This window comes from Heptranchias perlo, chromosome 2 (genome assembly GCF_035084215.1).
Source record: "Heptranchias perlo isolate sHepPer1 chromosome 2, sHepPer1.hap1, whole genome shotgun sequence".
Taxonomy (NCBI): domain Eukaryota; kingdom Metazoa; phylum Chordata; class Chondrichthyes; order Hexanchiformes; family Hexanchidae; genus Heptranchias; species Heptranchias perlo.
The window spans coordinates 132,706,214-132,727,995 of record NC_090326.1 but is presented as its reverse complement, the minus strand read 5'-3'; the positions used below and the strand labels follow the sequence as shown (position 1 = coordinate 132,727,995).

Sequence of the window (21,782 nt, the reverse complement as noted above, 5' to 3'; positions counted from 1 at the left end):
CCTCGCCACAGGGTCTACAGACCGAGGCTCAGCTTCCTGGACCTCTCTGAGCAGCAGTGCACACGGAGGCTCAGAATCACTCGACATGTAGTCATGGACATCTGTAGCCTCCTTCATGCTGAGCTGCTCCCGGCTGGCCTGAGCACCATCTTCTTACCTGTCGCTGTCAAAGTCACCACTGCCCTCAACAACTTCTCCTCCGCATCCTTCCAGGGTGCCACCGGGGACATCGCCGACGTCTCTCAGTCGTCTGCACAAAAGAGCCCTGCAAATACATCTACACCCACTCAGCAGTGACACAATGGGTGGCATCAGTTGTGGGGCTTCATAGTGATCCTCAGGAAAGGGCATTATTGCACAAACCAGACAAGATTCGCAAAGACGTGGCAGTAGTGGTGACAATATATGTTATGTAAGTTGATCAGAAACTAAATATAAGTAAAAACCATGACAAACCCTCAAACACCCTTGTGCATCCCCTTCATGCTCACGACACGTTTGCCTTACGCTTCCTACTGCACACATGTGATGCATGCCCTGTGGCTGCAGCACAGGTAGTGGCAGGTTGAGTGAGGCTGACCGTGAAAGAGATGCATGAGAGGCTGAGTATGAGATAGAGCCATGAGATTGTATGTGGATTGGGTTGAGTGGTAGTGGTGGGATGTGTACTGGCGAGTTGAGTAAGTGCAGGTAAGATGAGGATGAGCTTTGAGTGGGTGTGAGGGGTGATGTGACAGAGTAGTGTTGGCAGTGCAGAAGGAGATGTTGGCTGGGGGCGGTGATGTGGCAGACGGAGTGTAGGGGAATGAGTAAGTGTACTCACTTCGGCTGACCTACTTAGCGCCTCCTGCACTGTATGCAGGTGGGCGATATGTTGGTGGTACAGGTGACCTCCGCTGCCACCTCGAGCCAGGCCTTCTTGGTGGCAGAGGCAGGCCGCTTCCTCCCGCCTGTCGGGGGGAAGATCTCTATCCTCCCCCTCCTCCTCACCCTATCCAATAATACCTGGAGTGAGGCGTCATTAAACCTGGGAGCAGCCATGCTGTAATTTTTCCTATTTCCTGCAGCATCAGTCAGTGGAGGACTGCCCCTTTAAATAGGGCTCCTCCAGCTGACAGCCTATGCTGCGCATGCACAGTCCTTCCGCTGCGCAGCTTTCCAGCGCGAAACCCGGAAGCAAAGGTAAGTGGCTTTAATTAGCCTGCGATTGCTTGCGGAGCACCCCGATTTCACTGGGCGCGTTACTCAGGCGCCCAGTCGACCCCCCGCTGCCAACCCGCCGCCCTCCTAATATCGGGCCCTTGGTCTTTTCATTGGGAACTACCGGCGTGACATCGGCCATCTCAATTTCTCAACTCCCCTCACTCACTCTAATTTATCTCCCTCCGAACTTGCAGCCCTCCATTCTATCAGGTCCAATGTTGACATTGTAATTAAACCTGCTGACAAGGGAGGCGAACTGACCTCTATCTTGCGGAGGCTGAATGGCAATTCTCTGACATTTCCTGGACCATGACCCCACCACAGAACATCAAGCCATCGTTTCCCCGATTGTCACCAGCCTCATCCCCTCTGGAGATCTTCCCGCCGCAGCCTCCAGCCTCACAGTCCCCAACTCTGCACAGCCCATCTCTACCGCCTTCCCAAGATCCACAAACAGGACTGCACAGAAAACCCATTGTTTCAGTCTGTTCCTGCCTCAAGGAACTTCTTTCTTCCTATCTCGACTCTATTTTTTCTCCTCTTGTCCAGTCTCTTCCGACTTATATCCACGACTCTTGCAATGCCCTCCGCCACTTTAACCATTTCCAGTTTTCTAGCCCTAACCATCTCCTTTTCACCATGGCGTCCAGTCCTTCTACATCTTCATCCCCTATCAGGGTGGCCTGCGGGCTGTCTGCTGCTTCCATGAACAACGGCCCAACCAGTCCCCATCAACCACCATCCTCTGCCTGGCCGAACTTGTTCTTACATTGAACAACTTTTTCTATAACTCTACTTACTTCCTCCAAATAAAAGGTGTCGCTATGGGAACCCGTGTGGTCCTAGCTATGCCTGCCTTTTTGTGGGATACGTAGAAAATTCTTTGTTCCGGTCCTACTCAGGTCCCCTCCCTGACCTCTTTTTCTGGTACATTGATTACTGTGTTGGTATCGCTTCCTACTCTCGTCCTGAACTGGAAAACGTAATCACCTTTGCTTCTAATTTCCACCCCTCCCTCGCCTTCACAAGGTCCATCTCTGACTCTTCCCTTCCCTTTCTCAATTTCTCTATCTCCATTTCTGCGGATAGACTGTCCACCAACGTCTGCTGTCAGCCCACCGACTCCCACAGCTACCTTGAGTATACTTCCTCCCAACCCGCTTCCTGTAAGGACTCTATTCCATTCTTCCAGTTTCTCTGTCTCCGTCGCATCTGTTCTGACGATGCCACCTTCCACACCAGTGCTTCTGAAATGTCTTCCTTTTTCCTCAGCCGAGGATTCCCCTCCACTGTGGTTGACAGGACCATCAACCATGTCTATCCCATTTCCTGCACTTCGGCCCTCACCCCTTCCCTTCCCTCCCAGAACCATAGTAGGGTCCCCCCTGCCCTCACCTTCCACCCCACCAGTCTCCACGTTCAACATATCATCCTCTGCCATTTCCGCCATCTCCAGCGCGATGCCACTACCTAACACATTTTCCCCTCCCCTTTCAGCATTCGAAAGGGACTGTTCCCTCCGCGACATCCTGGTCCACTGTTCCCTCACCCCAACACCCGCTCCCCTTCCCCCAGCACTTTTGCATGCAAGCGCAGGAGCTGCTGTCCTTTCACCTCCTCCCTTCCCATCGTCTAGGGCCCCAATCACTCCTTCCAGGTGAAACAGCGATTTACTTGTACTTCTTCCAACTTGGTACACTGTATTTGCTGCTCACGATGCGGTCTCCTCTACATTGGGGAGACCAAACGCAGATTGGGTGACTGCTTTGCTGATCACCACCGTTCAGTCCACAAGCGTGACCCTGAGCTTCATCAGAACTGGAAGATGTTAGAGAACAGCTGCTTGAATGATTGTTACAATATTTGAAGATTGAACTATATACTATATTTGTGCTTTTACTTATGATATAAGATATGTTATCCATTTATGCTTTTTATACTGGTTACCTTTTCAAAAATTGATAGTAATTTTGTTCACTTAATTTTTAAAATAGTTTTGTTTTCTTTTTCCCCAGCCTGGTTATAAGTTATTAAGATAATCTTGTATTTATTTTTTGGTGTTGTCACTTTTCTGCAGTCTTGTTGTAAGCAATGATGTCGTGAAGAGGGATCAGTTCTACAATGGAGACGTAAAGAATGAAAAAGGTATGCACACTAAACCGAAAACAGCAATTCCTATTATTTAGTGAGAATTGAAAAGAGTTTTCATAACATTAAAATGTATTGCAATATGTAATATTTTTTGCCTTCTTTGTGTTCTTCAAGGTGCAATAGTTCTTCGTGTAGCTAAATCATGGTTTCGTTTTGGGTCACTGGAGATTTTAGCACAATCTGGAGAGACTGAGTTGTTAAGGTAATCTGAATAGTTTTTGAAGTATCATAGTACGTCCAGCACAGGAGGAAACCATTCGGCCCATTGTGCCTGTGCTGGCTCTTTGAAAAAAGTATCCAATTAGCCCCATTCCCCTGCTCTTTCCCCATAGCCCTGTAAATTTTTCCCCTTCAAACATTTATCTAATTTCCCTTTGAAAGTTACTATTGAATCTTCTTCCACCACCCTTTCAGGCAGTGCATTCCAGATCATTACAGCTCGCTGCGTAAAAAAATGTTTCCTCTTGTCGCCAGTGGCTCTTTTGCCTTAAATCTGTGACCTCTGGTTACCAACTCTTCTGCCACTGGAAACAGTTTCTCCTCATTTACTCTATCAAAACCGTTCATGATCTTGAACACCTCAATCAAATCTCCCCTTAACCTTCTCTGTTCTAAGAAGAACAACGTCATCTTCTCCAGTCTTTCCACATAACTGAAGTCCCTCATCCCTGGTACCATTCTAGTAAATCTCTTCTACACCCTCTCTAAGGTCTTGACATCCTTCCTAAAGTGTGGTGCCCAGAATTGAACACAATACTCCAGCTGAGGCCTAACCAGTTAAACCTATAAAGGTTTAGCATAACTTCCTTGCTTTTATACTCTATGCTTTTATTAATAAAGCCCAGCATCCCATATGCTATTTTAACAGCCTTCTCAACTTGTCCTGCCACCTTCAAAGATTTATGTACATACACCCACAGGTCTTTCTGTTCTTGCACTCCCTTTAAAATTGTACCATTTAGTTTATATTGCCTCTCCTCATTCTTCCTACCAAAATGCATCACTTCACACTTCTCTGCATTAAATTTCATCTGCCATGTGTCTGCCCGTTTCACCAGTCTGTCTGTGTCCTCTTGCAGTCTGTTACGATCCTTCACATTGTTTACTACATTTCTGAGTTTCGAGTCATCTGCAAACTTTGAAATTATGCCCTGTGCACCCAAGTCCAGGTCATCAAAAAGAGCAGTGACCCCTGTGGAACTCCACTGTATCCAAAGTCTCTTTGGATTTACCAGAGATAACATTAAGTCTTTTTTGTGTGAATGAACTTTAAGATATCTTTACAGTACTAAAAAGCCATTGCTAAACTCTTATGCCAAATGAAGTCAGATTGGGACAGCTACTGTTTAAGCTGGAACTACACTAATTTCAAAACTGTGCAGTGAATATGAATGGGAGCGATTAGTGCACCTGATTCCCATTTATACACTTGGGTGCCAATTTTCCTTCCCCCTGCCCCAGCGTCTGTGCAGTTTTCACAGACTTAACCTCTGCTCAACCTGGCTATTTCTCTAATTCAACTGATTTAATGGCCTCGGTGAGCACCAGACCTCAGGTTCAATGCTCGCTCCAAATAGTTGTGTGGAGAAGGGAAATTTTGTCCCTGTGTTAGAAACAGCAGCCAAATTGCCACCTGCCATGCAGTATAGCTCTGCTGTTTGACAAAATGGTTAAATTGACCTACCTACAAGTAGCTGACTGCCACTTTAGAGATCCCTCGAACAGAAATCACAGTGTATGTTATTTGTATGGAATCTTAATGTGCCTGCCTGTTTCAGGTAGGAGCTACCCACCCTTATCCAATTTGGATATAAGAAATGTACATCATGTGCAAACAGGGCAGAGACCCAGTGACACTGATCTTTGTTCCTACTTCCTGCCTCCATTGCCTGGTGAACTGGCACACATAAGATGTTGTAACTGGAAATAGGAATGCGCCTTTTAAAACTATCATTATCACCTCCTCCTCAAAAAACTCATCTATATTTTCCAACTACCAGCTGATCTTTAACATCCCTTTCTCCTTTATGTCTCTTGAACGTATCAATGCCTCTGAGCTGTATATCTACCTTTGTTTGAATCATTCAGTTCAGCTTCCTGCCTCAAGGAGTTCTGTTTCACTGTCTTGATGTGGAAATAAGCTGTTAAAATGAGTGAACTGAAGATGAATAATTCTCTTTGGACTTTTATGCTAAATGAAGCCTTTCATGTCACACATTAATTTTGAGACATTGGCCCAAGATTTTGTGTGACTGGCAAACTTGGGAATGTATTCACCTGTGACGCGGAAGTACATGTGCACAAATATTGTGAGGCAAACTCTTCTCATTCATTTGTATAGGATCACTGCACATGGCAAAATGTACAGAGAGATTGGCAGGGAACGTATTGGTCAGGAGTCACAAAATCTGGCCAGGCAGCAGCTCTTAATGGACTGCTGCTGGCCCTTATAAGGGAGAACAGTATTTGAGGAGCAAAAAAGCCTTTTGGTGCAGAAACAAATGGCAGCAAGGAGGAATGTGCGTAAAATTGCCCCATTCACTGACAATGTCTTGGAAATCCTGTTGCACGAAGTGGTGCAAAGGAAATTAGCTCTAGTTGGGGCAGAAGGTCAGCATCTTGTGAAAGCTGTGGTGCAAGTTAAACAGAGGGAGGTGGCTGAGCGAATCAATGAAGACTGCAAGGTTGATCATACCTGGGAGCAAATGAGAAAGAAGTTTGCTGGTGCTCTTTGTCCATGGAAATATTGGTCTCCTGCACTCTCAGGAAGATAGCATGCAGAGACTTTTTATCCCTTCTCACATCACTCTTATCCTTTTTCATATCACTCTTTCACACAACAGAAGGTGGCAGGCACAATTGCAATGGAGCACAAAGTAGTTGAAAGTTCAGGTTACAAAATGAGTTGGCAGCAGAAACACCATGCTAGTTCATTTGCAAAGGCCCAGTACCAGGATGGAGGTGGTGTGAGCAAGGCTTGCAGTTGGAATGCTCAAGTAGTTGCCGTCACCTTCTGAAATGTCTTCTGCTCAAAGGCTAATGCTGCACACAACCACAGGACAAGGATCTGGATAGGTAGGGGACCATGCTAAAGTAGCTTGCTTACTATGAAGCGATGGCCCTTGCCCCATTTAGGCCAAGAAGCTGTGGAAGACATTGGCAAGGGCAAATTTGGAGGAATGGTGCCATCACCAAGCAAGTGTCTTACATTCCCTCACTTTTTCCTCCCTCATTCCTGCCATTGTGCATATACTTGCTAAGCAGCTGCATGACGTGTAAAATGTTTTTTATGATTTTACTGCTCCTTTGAAGGCATTGTCTTGGAGTACATTGGAAGTCTTTTTCTTTTTTTTTGTGGTTCTTCCCAAGATGAGGCAGCACCAAATGGCAGCCAGACACTGGCACATCAAGTACATTGTGTCAAGCACCAGCACATATCCTAGCACCCTAAACAATTTAGGGAATGAGTTTGACGAAGGTACACCAAGTGAATCACAACACAAAAATGAAGAGCAAGTGAAGGTGGCAGAAGAGAAAGAAAAAAAGAGCTGGCCAGGCTGTGAGCACATGTCATTTGCCAACTGTATGGGCCTGCCTTCTGACAGGTAGTGTAGCAGCAAAAGGCTTTTGCTACATCCGTTGAGTTCGTTATGAACAGCCTTCAGCAGCTGGCAAAGAATGCATGGCAATGCACCTCCGACATCACTGCTGTCCTGTGGGAGGAATTTATGAAAATGCGGAGTTCCGTGGATCAGTGCCATTTTCACAACCATCTACAGAGGACCCTCAAAGCACTGAGGGATAAAGCACTCAACACATTGACTGGAGTTCTTCAGACCTCAGACAACCAAGATCAGGTCTGTTGTCAACGTATTTGACTGACTACTGACTAGAAGATTCTTTTTATTATAGGTAATACCTTGCAGACTGTTTTCGTACAGATCACCAGTCATCCAGCTGGGGTGCTCAGCACTGGGGGCATGGCAGGAGAAAGATCCAATGAGGTGGATTCCTCTCAACATGGCTGCACATCCTCCCACTCCAGCCTTAAAAGGACTGTGGAAGTGGCAGAAAACTGGCAGCCACAGCAGTGTCGGATATGGCTTCATCTATTGCAGGGACTCTGTTTGATCCTGCAATCAGAGTATCAAGGTGCTGGGATGGGACTGACATTATCTTTATTGCAGTTGGGACTTTGAAGCAAAGAGGGGTATAATTGGGGCCATATATCAAGGCTTCTTCAGTAAAGCTATGTTTACAAGCTGGGGCTCGTCCTGTGTGGTCCTTATATTTTTATTCGTTCATGGGATGTGGGCGTCACTGGCGAAGCCGGCATTTATTGCCCATCCCTAATTGCCCTTGAGAAGGTGGTGGTGAGCCGCCTTCTTGAACCGCTGCAGTCCGTGTGGTGATGGTTCTCCCACAGTGCTGTTAGGAAGGGAGTTCCAGGATTTTGACCCAGCGACGATGAAGGAACGGCGATATATTTCCAAGTCGGGATGGTGTGTGACTTGGAGGGGAACGTGCAGGTGGTGTTGTTCCCATGTGTCTGCTGCTCTTGTCCTTCTAGGTGGTAGAGGTCGTGGGTTTGGGATGTGCTGTCGAAGAAGCCTTGGCGAGTTGCTGCAGTGCATCCTGTGGATGGTACACACTGCAGCCACTGTGCGCCGGTGGTGAAGGGAGTGAATGTTAAGGGTGGTGGATGGGGTGCCAATCAAGCAGGCTGCTTTATCTTGGATGGTGTCGAGCTTCTTGAGTGTTGTTGGAGCTGCACTCATCCAAGCAATTGGAGAGCATTCCATCACACTCCTGACTTGTGCCTTGTAGATGGTGGAAAGGCTTTGGGGAGTCAGGCGGTGAGTCACTCGCCACAGAATACCCAGCCTCTGACCTGCTCTCGTAGCCACAGTATTTATATGGCTGGTCCAGTTAAGTTTCTGGTCAATGGTGACCCCTAGGATGTTGATGGAGGGGGATTCGGCAATGGTAATGCCGTTGAATGTCAAGGGGAGGTGGTTAGACTCTCTCTTGTTGGAGATGGTCATTGCCTGGCACTTATCTGGCACGAATGTTACTTGCCACTTATCAGCCCAAGCCTGGATGTTGTCCAGGTCTTGCTGCATGCGGGCTCGGACTGCTTCATTATTTGAGGGGTTGCGAATGGAACTGAACACTGTGCAATCATCAGCGAACATCCCCATTTCTAACCTTATGATGGATGGAAGGTCATTGATGAAGCAGCTGAAGATGGTTGGGCCTAGGACACTGCCCTGAGGAACTCCTGCAGCAATGTCCTGGGGCTGAGGTGATTGGCCTCCAACAACCACTACCATCTTCCTTTGTGCTAGGTATGACTCCAGCCACTGGAGAGTTTTCCCCCTGATTCCCATTGACTTCAATTTTACTAGGGCTCCTTGGTGCCACACTCAGTCAAATGCTGCCTTGATGTCAAGGGCAGTCACTCTCACCTCACCTCTGGAATTCAGCTCTTTTGTCCATGTTTGGACCAAGGCTGTAATGAGGTCTGGAGCCGAGTGGTCCTGGCGGAACCCAAACTGAGCATCGGTGAGCAGGTTATTGGTGAGTAAGTGCCGCTCGATAGCACTGTCGACAACACCTTCCATCACTTTGCTGATGATTGAGAGTAGACTGATGGGGCGGTAATTGGCCGGATTGGATTTGTCCTGCTTTTTGTGGACAGGACATACCTGGGCAATTTTCCACATTGTAGGGTAGATGCCAGTGTTGTAGCTGCACTGGAACAGCTTGGCTAGAGGCGCAGCTAGTTCTGGAGCACAAGTCTTCAGCACTACAGCTGGCATGTTGTCAGGGCCCATAGCCTTTGCTGTATCCAGTGCACTCAGCCGTTTCTTGATATCACGTGGAGTGAATCGAATTGGCTGAAGACTGGCTTCTGTGATGGTGGGGATATCGGGAGGAGGCCGAGATGGATCATCCACTCGGCATTTCTGGCTGAAGATGGTTACAAACGCTTCAGCCTTGCCTTTTGCACTCACGTGCTGGACTCCGCCATCATTGAGGATGGGGATGTTTGCAGAGCCTCCTCCTCCCGTTAGTTGTTTAATTGTCCACCACCATTCACGACTGGATGTGGCAGGACTGCAGAGCTTTGATCTGATCCGTTGGTTGTGGAATCGCTTAGCTCTGTCTATAGCATGTTGCTTCTGCTGTTTAGCATGCATGTAGTCCTGAGTTGTAGCTTCACCAGGTTGGCACCTCATTTTTAGGTATGCCTGGTGCTGCTCCTGGCATGCTCTTCTGTGCTCCTCATTGAACCAGGGTTGATCCATTGGCTTGTTGGTAATGGTAGAGTGAGGAATATGCCGGGCCATGAGGTTACAGATTGTGCTGGAATACAATTCTGCTGCTGCTGATGGCCCACAGTGCCTCATGGATGTCCAGTTTTGAGCTGCAAGATCTGTTCTGAATCTATCCCATTTAGCACGGTGGTAGTGCCACACAACACGTTGGATGGTGTCCTCAGTGTGAAGACGGGACTTCGTCTCCACGAGGACTGTGCAGTGGTCACTCCTACCAATACTATAATGGACAGATGCATTTGCGACAGGTAGATTGGTGAGGACGAGGTCAAGTAAGTTTTTCCCTCGTGTTGGTTCGCTCACCACCTGCCGCAGGCCCAGTCGGGCAGCTATGTCCTTCAGGATTCGGCCAGCTCGGTCAGTAGTGGTGCTACCGAGCCACTCTTGGTGATGGACATTGAAGTCCCCCACCCAGAGTACATTTTGTGCCCTTGCTACCCGCAGTGCTTCCTCCAAGTGGTGCTCAACTTGGAAGAGGACTGATTCATCAGCTGAGGGAGGATGATAGGTGGTAATCAGCAGGAGGTTTCCTTGCCCATGTTTGACCTGATTCCATGGGGTCCGGAGTCAATGTTGAGGACTCCCAGGGCCAATACCTCCTGACTGTATATCACTGTACCGCCACCTCTGGTGGGCCTGTCCTGCCGGTGGGATAGGACATACCCAGGGATGGTGATGGAAGAGTCTGGGACGTTGGCTGAAAGGCATGATTCTGTGAGTATGGCTATGTCCGACTGTTGCTTGACTAGTCTGTGGGTCAGCTCTCTCAATTTTGGCACAAGTCCCCAGATGTTAGTGAGGAAGACTTTGCCGGGTCGACTGGGCTTGGTTTGCCGTTGTCGTGTCCGGTGCCTAGTGGTCCGATGCCGGGTGGTCCGTCCAGTTTTATTCTTCTTATGCCTTTTCATAGCGAGATTTTACAACTGAGTGGCTTGCTAGGCCATTTCAGAGGGCAATTAAGAATCAACCACATTGCTGTTGGTCTGGAGTCACATATAGGCCAGACCGGGTAAGGACGGCAGGTTTCCTTCCCTGAAGGACATTAGTGAACCAGATGGGTTTTTATGACAATCCGGTAGTTTCATGGCCACCATTACTGATACTAGTATTTTAATTCTAGATTTTTATTTAATTAATTGAATTTAATTAATTGAATTTAAATTCGCCAGCTGCCGTGGCGGGATTTGAACTCATGACTCCGGATTTTTAGTCCAGGCCTCTGGATTACTAGTCCAGTAACATAACCACTATGCTACCGTACAATAGAAATCACTAACTAAAAAAAAAGAGAAAAAAAGAAATCATTAACTAGCCACAGGTGTGGCTCCGTCAACATTGTTTTAGTCACATGCACTAATTTTAGAAAACGCCTTATGTGGACTCACACAATACAAACAAACTTAGCTTAACTCCCATGATTCAATAACCAAGGAAGGAAAGCACTTGCAATGATCAAAAAACACTCACACACCCTGCTTTCGTCTTACCGTGTTACAAACAAATGCATAGAAAGGTTAAAGTACACCTGCACACACTGAATATGAGCATTGAAATCACATGCCCAATGGATGGTGTCCATTACTCATGTTTTATTTACTTACAAATGCAATTAGCCACACATAGCTAGTGGCTAATGTGTTGGATAACACTGGGATAGTGTGACACACTGAATATATGATTTCACATGTCAATTTTGCATTATGTACATTGGTTTAAAGTAAAAGTGTAATAATACAAACACAGGCAAAACATTTTATTGTTTTACAACAGATTCTATAAGCTAAGTGAGGAACACTATGATTTTTCTATCTGTTATAGTTTTTACTTTTACTTTTGGTAATTTTATTTTCTTAATAAACCTTACTGGTTTTAGCCTGAGCTATATGGTCTGTCAAAGTGTTATTTGTCCATCAGTTGGATTTATTTTCTAATGTACTTTTTAATGTAGTAGAGGGATGGGCTTTTCACAGCCCTGGCTTTCCTTGTGTTCTTATAACTGCACTGTGAGTTATTTGTGTTCAAACACTTATTGATTTATTAATTGTTTAATCCATGTGCTTTATCACAATCATTTTCACTGTTGTGGCATTCATTTACATTTTTCCTTTTTCCTAAGGAAACTGGTGGTTTTTGTTATAAAACAACATTTTCCTATGATAAATGCAACAAGTTCAAACAGGTATCTGGTATGTTTTAAAATCAACATTTTCACTGCATAATTTACAGAATTTGTGCAATTTATGTACCATTTAACAAAAATGCCACAAATATTCCTGCTTTCTTGCCAAAAATTTAGTCATAATTTTTACTGAGTTAATATTTTGTTATTACAGGATTTTTTCTCTCAAGTTGTGACTGATACTTCATATCTCATCGCACATTGGATGTCAGTGGGGTTTGCACATGGTATGACATAGAAATGATGTTCAAGCCAATTACATTAGTAAATATCAATTAGATACCATGGAAAATATCCAAGATGTCCAAGTTACACAGCTTTTGGTATGATAAAAATACTGTTGGGGTTATTAATGTTCTGCTGTGATATATGCTAAAAGTTCCATGTGGCAGGACATGGTTGTAGAAACATAGAAACATAGAAAATAAGAGCAGGAGTAGGCCATTCGGACCCTCGAGCCTGCTCCGCCAAACAGTATGATCATGGCTGATCCTCTATCTCAATACCATATTCCCGCTCTCTCCCCATATCCCTTGATGCCTTTTGTGTCAAGAAATCTATCTAGCTCCTTCTTAAATATATTCAGTGACTTGGCCTCCACAGCCTTCTATGGTAGAGAATTCCACAGGTTCACCACCCTCTGAGTGAAGAAATTTCTCCTCATCTCAGTCCTAAATGTCCTACCCCATATCCTGAGACTGTGACCCCTCATTCTGGACCTCCCAGCCAGGGGAAATATCTTCCCTGCATCCAATCTGTCAAGATTTTATATGTTTCAGTGAGATGTAATGAGTTGTACTAATATTTTCTCCTCTTCTGACTCCCTAAGTACATTATTAAATTCCTGGAAATTGGACTTGCCATTAGTGCTGCTGTTCATTTGCACTCTCAGTGCCAGCACCATTAATAAGCCAAAATTTTCAATTTTTTTTTCAAGGTGGCACCTGAGCTGGTAGCTCCCTGATGAGCTCCTTTTCGCTGCAACTCCACCTGTGACCCTTTGCCCCCTCTTTCCTGCTGCTTGAAGCACACCTCTCTCCTAATGATGGATATATATTGGGACAGAAATCACGCAGAGTGGCGAGGCAACGTTCACCGCAGCTCCTACAAATTAAATTAACGGAAATATTTACTGTAGGCTCTGTGGCGTTGAATTGCTTGAATTTGAACTTTAAAAAAATGTGTGCTATCACCCCAGCCTCTGAGCACTGTGAGTTGTCGCGCAGCTGGAAAAGTGTGTGTGGAGAAGACACGCCCACAAAATCTGTCAGGAAGAGAAGTCACGCCCACAGATTCAGGCTGCATTGCTCAAGCAGGCAACCTGACTTCATTCATTTAAAGTTAGATTCTGTATGTCACTGTAAATAAAAAAAATATTTTTTTTTATAAAAAGCCAAAGAAATAACTGAATTAAAGATTCAGAAGGGAAAAGTTTTTAAAAAAAATAACTTTTTAATTTAACATTTTTTTAATGACCAAAATCTATTAAAATGAGTAATATGAGACTCCACATTTTTAAAAGTTAATTTTTAGTTGTTTGGCAGTCATTAGGACTTACCATTAAAACTTAGTTTAGATCTGGTATTTTTAAGCATACCTGTTTGGTGGCGTAATTAGTTGCTTTCCAGCTGGGCAGATAAGCAAGTTGGCACTTTTTCAATGATTTCTCTGATTGTAGCATGCGATGGCCCTTCAATTCGAAGCTGTCACATCACCTGCAAACCACTAGGAGCAAATTCCAGATTTCCACATTTCGCTGCGCATGTGCAAACACGGGAACTTGCTCCTTCAATTTGCCACTAAAAACGGAGAACGCTGTTGAGCTCCTCTGTTATTTCGGGAGCGTTTCCAGGCTCATTAACTTAATCTAAAATCCAGAGCTACCTGCTGCAGGCCACGTGGCCCAACCTCTTGCCTGCTCTTTCCTTCACCTGGGTGCTGCTTGGACCATTGGAACTCCATTCCCACTTGATCTCCTGACTCCATTGCTGCCAGAAGCCTCCTCTGCTGGACCACTCAAGAGTATCTACCAGCAAAAAAAAGAAAAAAAAACAGTGTTCCTATTTCAGAGCTCCCAATAGGTTTAAATATCTGCTGACCTCCGCTTCGAAACCTCTTCTGTGTTCCTTGCTGCTCAGCTTTTTTTGGATCTGCGGCAAAGCTCTTCATGCTACTGACTAGCTGCTGCTTCGGTTCCTGTCTCTCCTCTTGCTGCTCACATTCTCTCTACTCCTCCTGCCAAGGTTTCTCTGCTGATCCTCTACTCAGATCTTCCCATGAGGCACTTGCTATCTCATGCTCGCCCTTTTGCCCTGGCTCAGTCTACTGCACGCAGCCTCTCTGTACATCTTGTAGACTACGTCACAGGTGGTGGTGACAGTTACTAGCTTCTTGGACTTCCTTGCAGACCTTGGATCTTCTCCGACTTCCTCACAGTCCGTGGTCTTTTCTGACCTCCCTGTAGACCTCACATCTTCTCTGACTTCTCAGTCTTTGACTTTACCAAGCATAGTTGTCCCTTGTACTTATTGATGAATTCTGTACTCCCACATCATCAACTGGCACCTGTTTTCTTATTTGTAGGCAAAACACTGGGCTCCCTGACCGCTTTGGACTGACTTGGTTCCTCTGTTAACAAACTGGCTGACAGATTCTTGGAAATTCAAACAAATTTTATTCCCCTCTCTTTCAGGAGTTTGAAACTAATCGGTTTCTTTTGAGATTATCAAACTGAGCCCTCTCCCCCTACAAATTCAGATGTATTTATTGTTTTATATTGCAGAAAAGAGTTACTGGGAATATATGGATTTTGATTATCCCACTGCTTAAAAAGGAATTACATGGAATGTACAGCACAGAAACAGGCCATTCGGCCCAACAGGCCCATGCCGGTGTTTATGCTCCACATGGGCCTCCTCCTACCCTTCTTCATCTAAACCTATCAGCATATCTTTCTATTCGTTTCTCCGACATGTGTTTATCTAGCTTCCCCTTAAATGTATCTATCCTAGTCGCCTCAACTACCCCATGTGGTAGCAAGTTCCACATTCCAACCACTCTGTGGGTAAAGAAGTTTCTCCTGAATTCCCTATTGGATTTATTAGTGACTATCTTATATTTATGGACCCTAGTTCTGGTCTCCCCCGCAGGTAGAAACATCTTCTCTACGTCTACCCTATCAAACCCTTTCATAATCTTAAAGAACTCTATCAGGTCACCTCTTAAGTCTTCTCTTTTCTAGAGAAAAGAGCCCAAGTCTGTTCAATCTTTCCTGATAAGTATAACCTCTCAGTTCTGGTATAATCCTAGTAAATCTTTTTTGCACCTTCTCCATTGCCTCCAGACCCTTTTTATAATATGGAGACCAGAACTGTTTACAGTACTCCAAGTGTGGTCCAGCCAAGGTTCCATACAAGTTTTACATAACTTCCCTGCTTTTCAATTCTATCCCTCTAGAAATGAACCTCAGTGCTTTGTTTGCTTTTTTTATGATGTGGAGATGCCGGTGATGGACTGGGGTTGACAATTGTAAACAATTTTACAACACCAAGTTATAGTCCAGCAATTTTATTTTAAATTCACAAGCTTTCGGAGGCTTCCCCCTTCCTCAGGTGAACAACAACGTTCACCTGAGGAAGGGGGAAGCCTCCGAAAGCTTGCTTTTTTTATAGCCTTATTAACCTGTGTCACTACTTTTAGTGATTTGTTTATCTGTACCCCCAGATCCCTTTGCTCCTCCACTCCATTTAGACTCTTATTTTCCAAGGAGTATGTGGCCTCCTTCTTCTTTCTACCAAAATGTACCACTTCACACTTATCTATCTTGAAATTTATTTGCCAATTACTTGCCCATTCTGCAAGTTTAGTAATGTCTTCCTGTATTTTGACGCAGTCCACCTCAGTATTAACTATACCCCCCAATCTGGTGTCGTCCGCAAATTTTGAAATTGTAGTTCCGATTCCCGAGTCCAAATCGTTTATGTAAATGGTGAACAACAGTGGTCCCAGCACTGATCCTTGTGGAACGCCACTTCCCATCTTTTGCCAGTCTGAGTAACTACCTTTAACCACTACTCTCTGCTTTCTGTTTTGTAGCCAGCTTGCTATCCATTCTGCTACTTGTCCCCCTGACTCCACATGCCCTGACCTTAGTCATGAGTCTACTGTGTGGTACCTTATCGAAGGCCTTTCTAAAATCCAAATTTATTACATCTACTGCATTACCCATGTCTACCCTTTCTGTTATTTCTTCAAAGAATTCAATAAGGTTGGTCAAGCATGGCCTTCCTTTTGAAATCCATGCTGACTATTCTTTATTATATTTTTGTTTTCTAGGGGCTCGAATTTAGCAGGCCTGCGGGTTCCCAGCGGGTGGTCCTCCGGGAGCGTCGAAAACGCGAACGGCGAAATTAGTGGGTTGCCCACGCGATCGTAGCAGGCAACCCACTAATAGGATCCAATTACCTGCTCCTCCGGGGTCCACGGCGCTGGCCTGCGCGTCGGTTGGGCTGCGCATGCGCAGTACGATCTGTCAGCTGGAGGCTCTCTAGTTAAAGGGGCAGTCCTCCACTGACAGATGCTGCAACCAATGGGACAAATTGCAGCATGGAGCAGCCCAGGGGGAAGGCTGCTCCCAGTTTAATGATGCCTCACCCCAGGTATCATCAGATGGGGTGAGGAGGAGGGGGAGGACAGAGATCTTCCCCCCGGCGGGCGGGAGGAAGCGGCCTGCCTCTGCCACCAAGAAGGCCTGGCTCGAGGTGGCAGAGGGGGTCACCTGCGCCACCAACATATGGCCCACCTGCATACAGTGCAGGAGGCGCTGCAATGACCGCAGTAGGTCAGCCACAGTGAGAACACGAAGTCTTTCCCCTACACTCCGTCTGCCACAACACTGCCCCCACCCCAAATCTCCTTCGGCACCGCCAACACTATTCTGTCACATCACCCTTCATGCCCACTCACACCCCATCCTCATCTTACCTCCACCTACTCACCTCGCCAGTACTCATCCTGCCACTAACACGCGACCCAATCCTCATACAATCTCATGGCTCCATCCCATACTCACCCTCTCGTGCATCTCCCTCACGGCCAGCCTCACTCAACCTGCCACCACCTGTGCTGCAGCCACAGGGCATGCATCACATATGTGCAGTAGGCAGGGTAAGGCAAACGTCTCGTCAGCATGAAGGGGGTGCACAAGGGTGTCTGAGGGTTTGTCATGGGTGTTACCCATATTGAATTTCAGAGCCACAAACAGCACACATTATATTGACACCACCACTGCCATGTCTCCGCGAATCCTGTCCATTGTGTCCAATAATGCCCGCTCCTGGGTATCACTATGAGGACCCACCACTGATGCCACCCATCGTGTTACTGCAGAGTAGGTGCAGGTGTATTTGCAGGGCTCGTCCGCGCAGACGACTGAGAGACATCGGCGGTGTAGCCGGCTGCACCCTGGAAGGATGCGGAGGAGAAGGTGTGGAGGACAGTGGTGACTTTGCCAGCGACAGGTAAGCAGTTGGTGCTGGGGCCAGCCAGGAGCAGCTCGGCATGAAAGAGGCTGCAGATCTCCACGACTACATGTCGAGCGAATCTGCGCCTCCCTGTGCACTGCTGCTCGGAGAGGTCCGGGGAGCTGCGCCTCGGTCTGTGGACCCTGTGGCGAGGGTAGTGCCCTCTGCGACGCGTCTCTCTCTGCGGTAGCCCTCCCTCCTGCTGTGCAGGTGGGCGTGCAACCACACCGTGTTGGGGGGATCCACGTCTCTGCGGCGGACGGCGTGGACTGCGAGGCTGCTGGTGCTGGTCATGCTCTTCGTCCTCCGAGGGTGTCCACACACCACCCAACTGGCAGGTGTTGGTCTGAGGGGTTGTGCAGGGTAGGTGTGTGGGTCCTCGGACTGGGGCTGCGGTTTCGTGTCGGTCTGTCCTCTGGCTTGGCCGGGGGGTGGTGGGGGGCAGGGGTTGCCCTATGTGACGCGGTGGCCTCCTGCGTGGGTGAGGGCTCTCCCCCGTGGAGCGCACCTTGGCACCTGCCACAGGCTGCTGGCTGCAACACGCCTGGTTTGAAGGGTCCTGTTTCCCCCAGTGTGGGAAACTGACTGCCTTGAACCTAAAATCCCACACTTCCTGTTTTGACAGCTGCTTCAGCTCATTAACTGACCACAACGAGCAAGGTAAGTACTCTCAAGTGGAACCCCGCTGGCTTTAATTGCCTGCGGGATTCCCACCAGCGGGGCTTGCGCGCGCAGCCCCGCACGTCAGCGCGGTACCCGGAAGTGGCCGGGATTTCGTCCGAATCCGGTCACGTGATCGGAGATCGGGATTTTCGGGGCCCCCCCGCTGGAAACCCGCAGGTAACCCGACCCTAAAATCGAGCCCTAGATGTTTTTCTATTACATCTTTGTGTAAGGATTCCATTATCTTTCCTACCACCGACGTTAAGCTAGTTGGTCTGTAGTTCAGTTGACTTGTTCTATCTCCCTTTTTAAATATGGGAATAACATAGCTGTCCGCCAGTCCTCTGGCACTATTCCCTTTTCTAATGAATTTTTATAAATATGTAATAGTGCCTCTACTATCTCTTCCCTAACTAGTTTTAATATGCATGGATGCAATCTGGACCAGGGGCCTTATGCTCTCTAAGTTTGATTGGTTTATCAATTATCTCCCCCCTTTCTATCTTAAATGTCTTTCTATCTTTTTGATCTCTTCTTCTAATGTCATGCCCACCATGTTAGTCTCCCTGGTAAATACTGAGGCAAAGTGACTATTTAATATTTCTGTCATTTCACTGTCATTACCTGTGAGTTTATCGTGTGTATCCCTTAGTGGCCTATCCCTATCCTTATTTTTCTTTTGTTATTTATGTGTCTGTAGAATACTTTACTATTTCTTTTTATATTGCTTGATAATTTAATTTTGTAATTTCTCTTTGCCTTCCTAATTGTTCTTTTGACTTCTTTCCTACTCTTTTCATATTCCCTTTTGTCATCCTCTCCTTTGTTGTCTATGTACTTAGAGTATGCCTTTTTCTTTAGTTTCAATTTTGCCCTTATTTCTGTATTCATCCTTGGCGTGTCATTAATGGTTAGTTTGTTCTTTGTTTTTGTGGGATATATTTCTCCTGGACTCTATTGATCACTGTTTTAAATGTTTTGCGCTGCTGTTTTATTTCTTTGTTTGTGGTAAATTTTTCCAGTTTATTTTCCATAGTTCCATTCTTATCCCCTTAAAATCAGCCTTTTTCCAATTTATTACTTTGGTCTTTGTCTTACTTATGTCCTTCTCGATCTTTATCTTAAACTTTATTATGTTGTGATCGCTATTGTCTAGATGTTCCCCAATGCTCACTTCTCTTATCTGTTCTGGTTCATTTCCCATTACTAGATCCAGCAGTGCTTCCTCTCATAAAGGGCTTTTTACATACTGGGTAAGAAAAAAGTCCTGCACACATTGTAAAAACTCCATTCCCTGTACCCCTTTACTTACCTCTTCTTGCCATTTTATTTGGTGGTAGTTAAAATCTCCCATGATTATTATTCTATGTTCTTTACTCATTTCTCATATTTGCTTATATATTTATTCCTCTACCTCTTTTCCACTATTAGGTAGTCTGCAGCATATCCCTATTTGTATGATCAAACCCTTGTCTTTTATTTCAATCCATATAGATTCTGTTTATATCCTTCTGTTAGTTATGTCCCTTTTTTCTACTGCCATTATGTTATCTCTAATTAGTACAGCTACTCCACCCCCCTTCCTTCTCTATCCTTTCTGATTATGTTATAACCTGCAATATTTAGTTGCCAGTCCTGTTCTTTATGTAAGTCATGTTTCAGTTATTCCTACTGCATCTGGTTCCTTGCTACGGATTTTGCCTCCAATTCCCCCGTCTTATTTTGGACACTGTGTACATTGCTGTACAGGCAGTTTAATTCGTCCTTAATAGTTATTCCTTTTATTTTATTTTTAACAGCCCTTTTATACTTCTGTTTTATAACTGTATTTATTCCTTGACCATTATGTTATCTCTATCCCTTACCCTGGTATGACCTTTACTCTCATCTCCTGTTCGTTTATCTTTGGGCCTTTGTTATTGCTACCAGATCCCTCCCCCCATTTTGCTAGTTTAAAGCTTTATCCACCGCCTTATTTGTCCCTTCCGCTAGGACTCTGGTCCCATTCTGGTTCAGATGGAGCCTTTTCCAGTGCTACAGCTCTTTCCTGTCCCAGTACTGGCACCAGTGTCCCATGAAATGGAACCCCTCCTTTCCACACCACTCTTTCAGCCATGCATTCACCTTTCTGATCTGCCTACACCAATTAACATGTGGCTCAGGTAGTAATCCTGAGATTACCACCCGTGAGATCCTGCTTTCTAATTTAGTTCCTAGCTTCTGATATTCCCTTAGCAGGACCTCCTCCTTGTTCTTCCTTATGTCATTGATACCGACATGAACCACGACAACTGGATCCTCCCCCTCCCTTTTCAAGTTCCTCTCCAATTGCTCCGAGATGTCCTTTACGCTTGCACCAGGTAGGCAAAACACCCTCCTGGACTCTCGGTCGCAACTGCAGAGGATGCTATCTATCCCCCTGATTATAGAATCCCCTATGACTGCAATCTTTCTATACTGATCCTCCTCCCCTTGGACTGCCTCAAGTTCTACAGTGCCATGGTTAGCATTCTGGGCATCCTCCTTGCAGCCTTCATCCTTATTCTCACAGGTATCAAGTGCCTCGTACTTGTTGGATAGGACCAGTGACTGTGGGACCTCCTTCTCTACCTCTCCTAGGTTCCCACTACCCTGCTAACTAACACTCTCCCCTTTCTGCACCTGTGCTTTCCTCCGAGGTGTGACTGTACTCTGGAGAAAACTAGGTATTCCGTCACCTCCCGTATGTATCGGAGTGTCTCTAACTTGCACACCAGCTCAAAGACTCTGAGCCAGAGTGTCTCAAGCCAGAGACATTTACTGCAAATGTGGCAATCCGGGACTGTCTCGCTGTCCACAAACTCCCACATATTACAATCCTGATACACAGCCTGTACTGCCATTTCTAGTTTTATTTATTTATTTGTTTATTTATTATCAGTAGTTTATTTCTAGGACTAATAAAATCACTTGAGATCTAGACTATATTTAATAAATGGATTTAGCTTGAAATGTCAATATACAAAGTGAACCAAAGAGACAGAATTGTTTAAGTTTGAATTATTCCTCTCTCCTGCCTGTGGCCAATGAAACTTACAACATTGTTGAGCAATAAGCTTGATACAGAAATCTCAACTGCAGTCACTTTTTAAATGTTTACTATGACTGGATTTTAAGAAACAGCCACTAAATCAAAACTAGACAAAAAATACTTAATTTCTATCATAGTGGGGTTGGTGGTGGTGACAGTTACTGCCAGCAGAATATCAGCAAAAGTTTTGATTCCTATGCTGTTCTTAATCAGGGGCATATAAAAGTTGCCTGGTATGACTCGTCCTCTGATATTTTTTCATTACTTCCTGTAGAGAAGAACCAGTCACTGTTTGGAGCTTCTTCTGATGGCATGTTCTATAAGCGTGAATCTGTGTGATGATTTTATAAAGATGGCTCTACTCTAGTATGTGTCTTATAATCTGTTCTTCCTTTTTTTTTGCTTCTATTGATCGGTATTTTTCCTTTTTTTTCTCCTGTATTTCAGGTGTGTGTAATACAGACAACTTCAGTATTCTCTCTGTTACAATAGATTATGGTCCATTTGGCTTTATGGATTTCTATGATCCTAGTAAGTATCTTTTTTCCTCTCTGCAGAAAATCTATTAAAACTGCGCCGTCAATAGTATAGTGTAATTTTTACGACGCTCCGTGCCATTGCCAGGGCCTCTCACGCAGCTGGTGCAGATAAAA

General features: G+C 45.5%; 1 protein-coding gene across 1 annotated transcript in view; it reads left to right on the top strand.

Annotated features, from left to right (window-relative positions):
* Positions 1–21,782, top strand: part of LOC137343905 (protein adenylyltransferase SelO-like) — a 69,385-nt gene that overhangs the window by 13,944 nt on the left and 33,659 nt on the right. Inside the window, exons 7-11 of the mRNA XM_068007142.1 lie at positions 3,281–3,348; positions 3,469–3,556; positions 11,812–11,881; positions 12,029–12,101; positions 21,577–21,660. Coding sequence (XP_067863243.1) covers positions 3,281–3,348; positions 3,469–3,556; positions 11,812–11,881; positions 12,029–12,101; positions 21,577–21,660 — 383 coding nt within the window. The remainder of the gene's footprint in view (positions 1–3,280; positions 3,349–3,468; positions 3,557–11,811; positions 11,882–12,028; positions 12,102–21,576; positions 21,661–21,782) is intronic.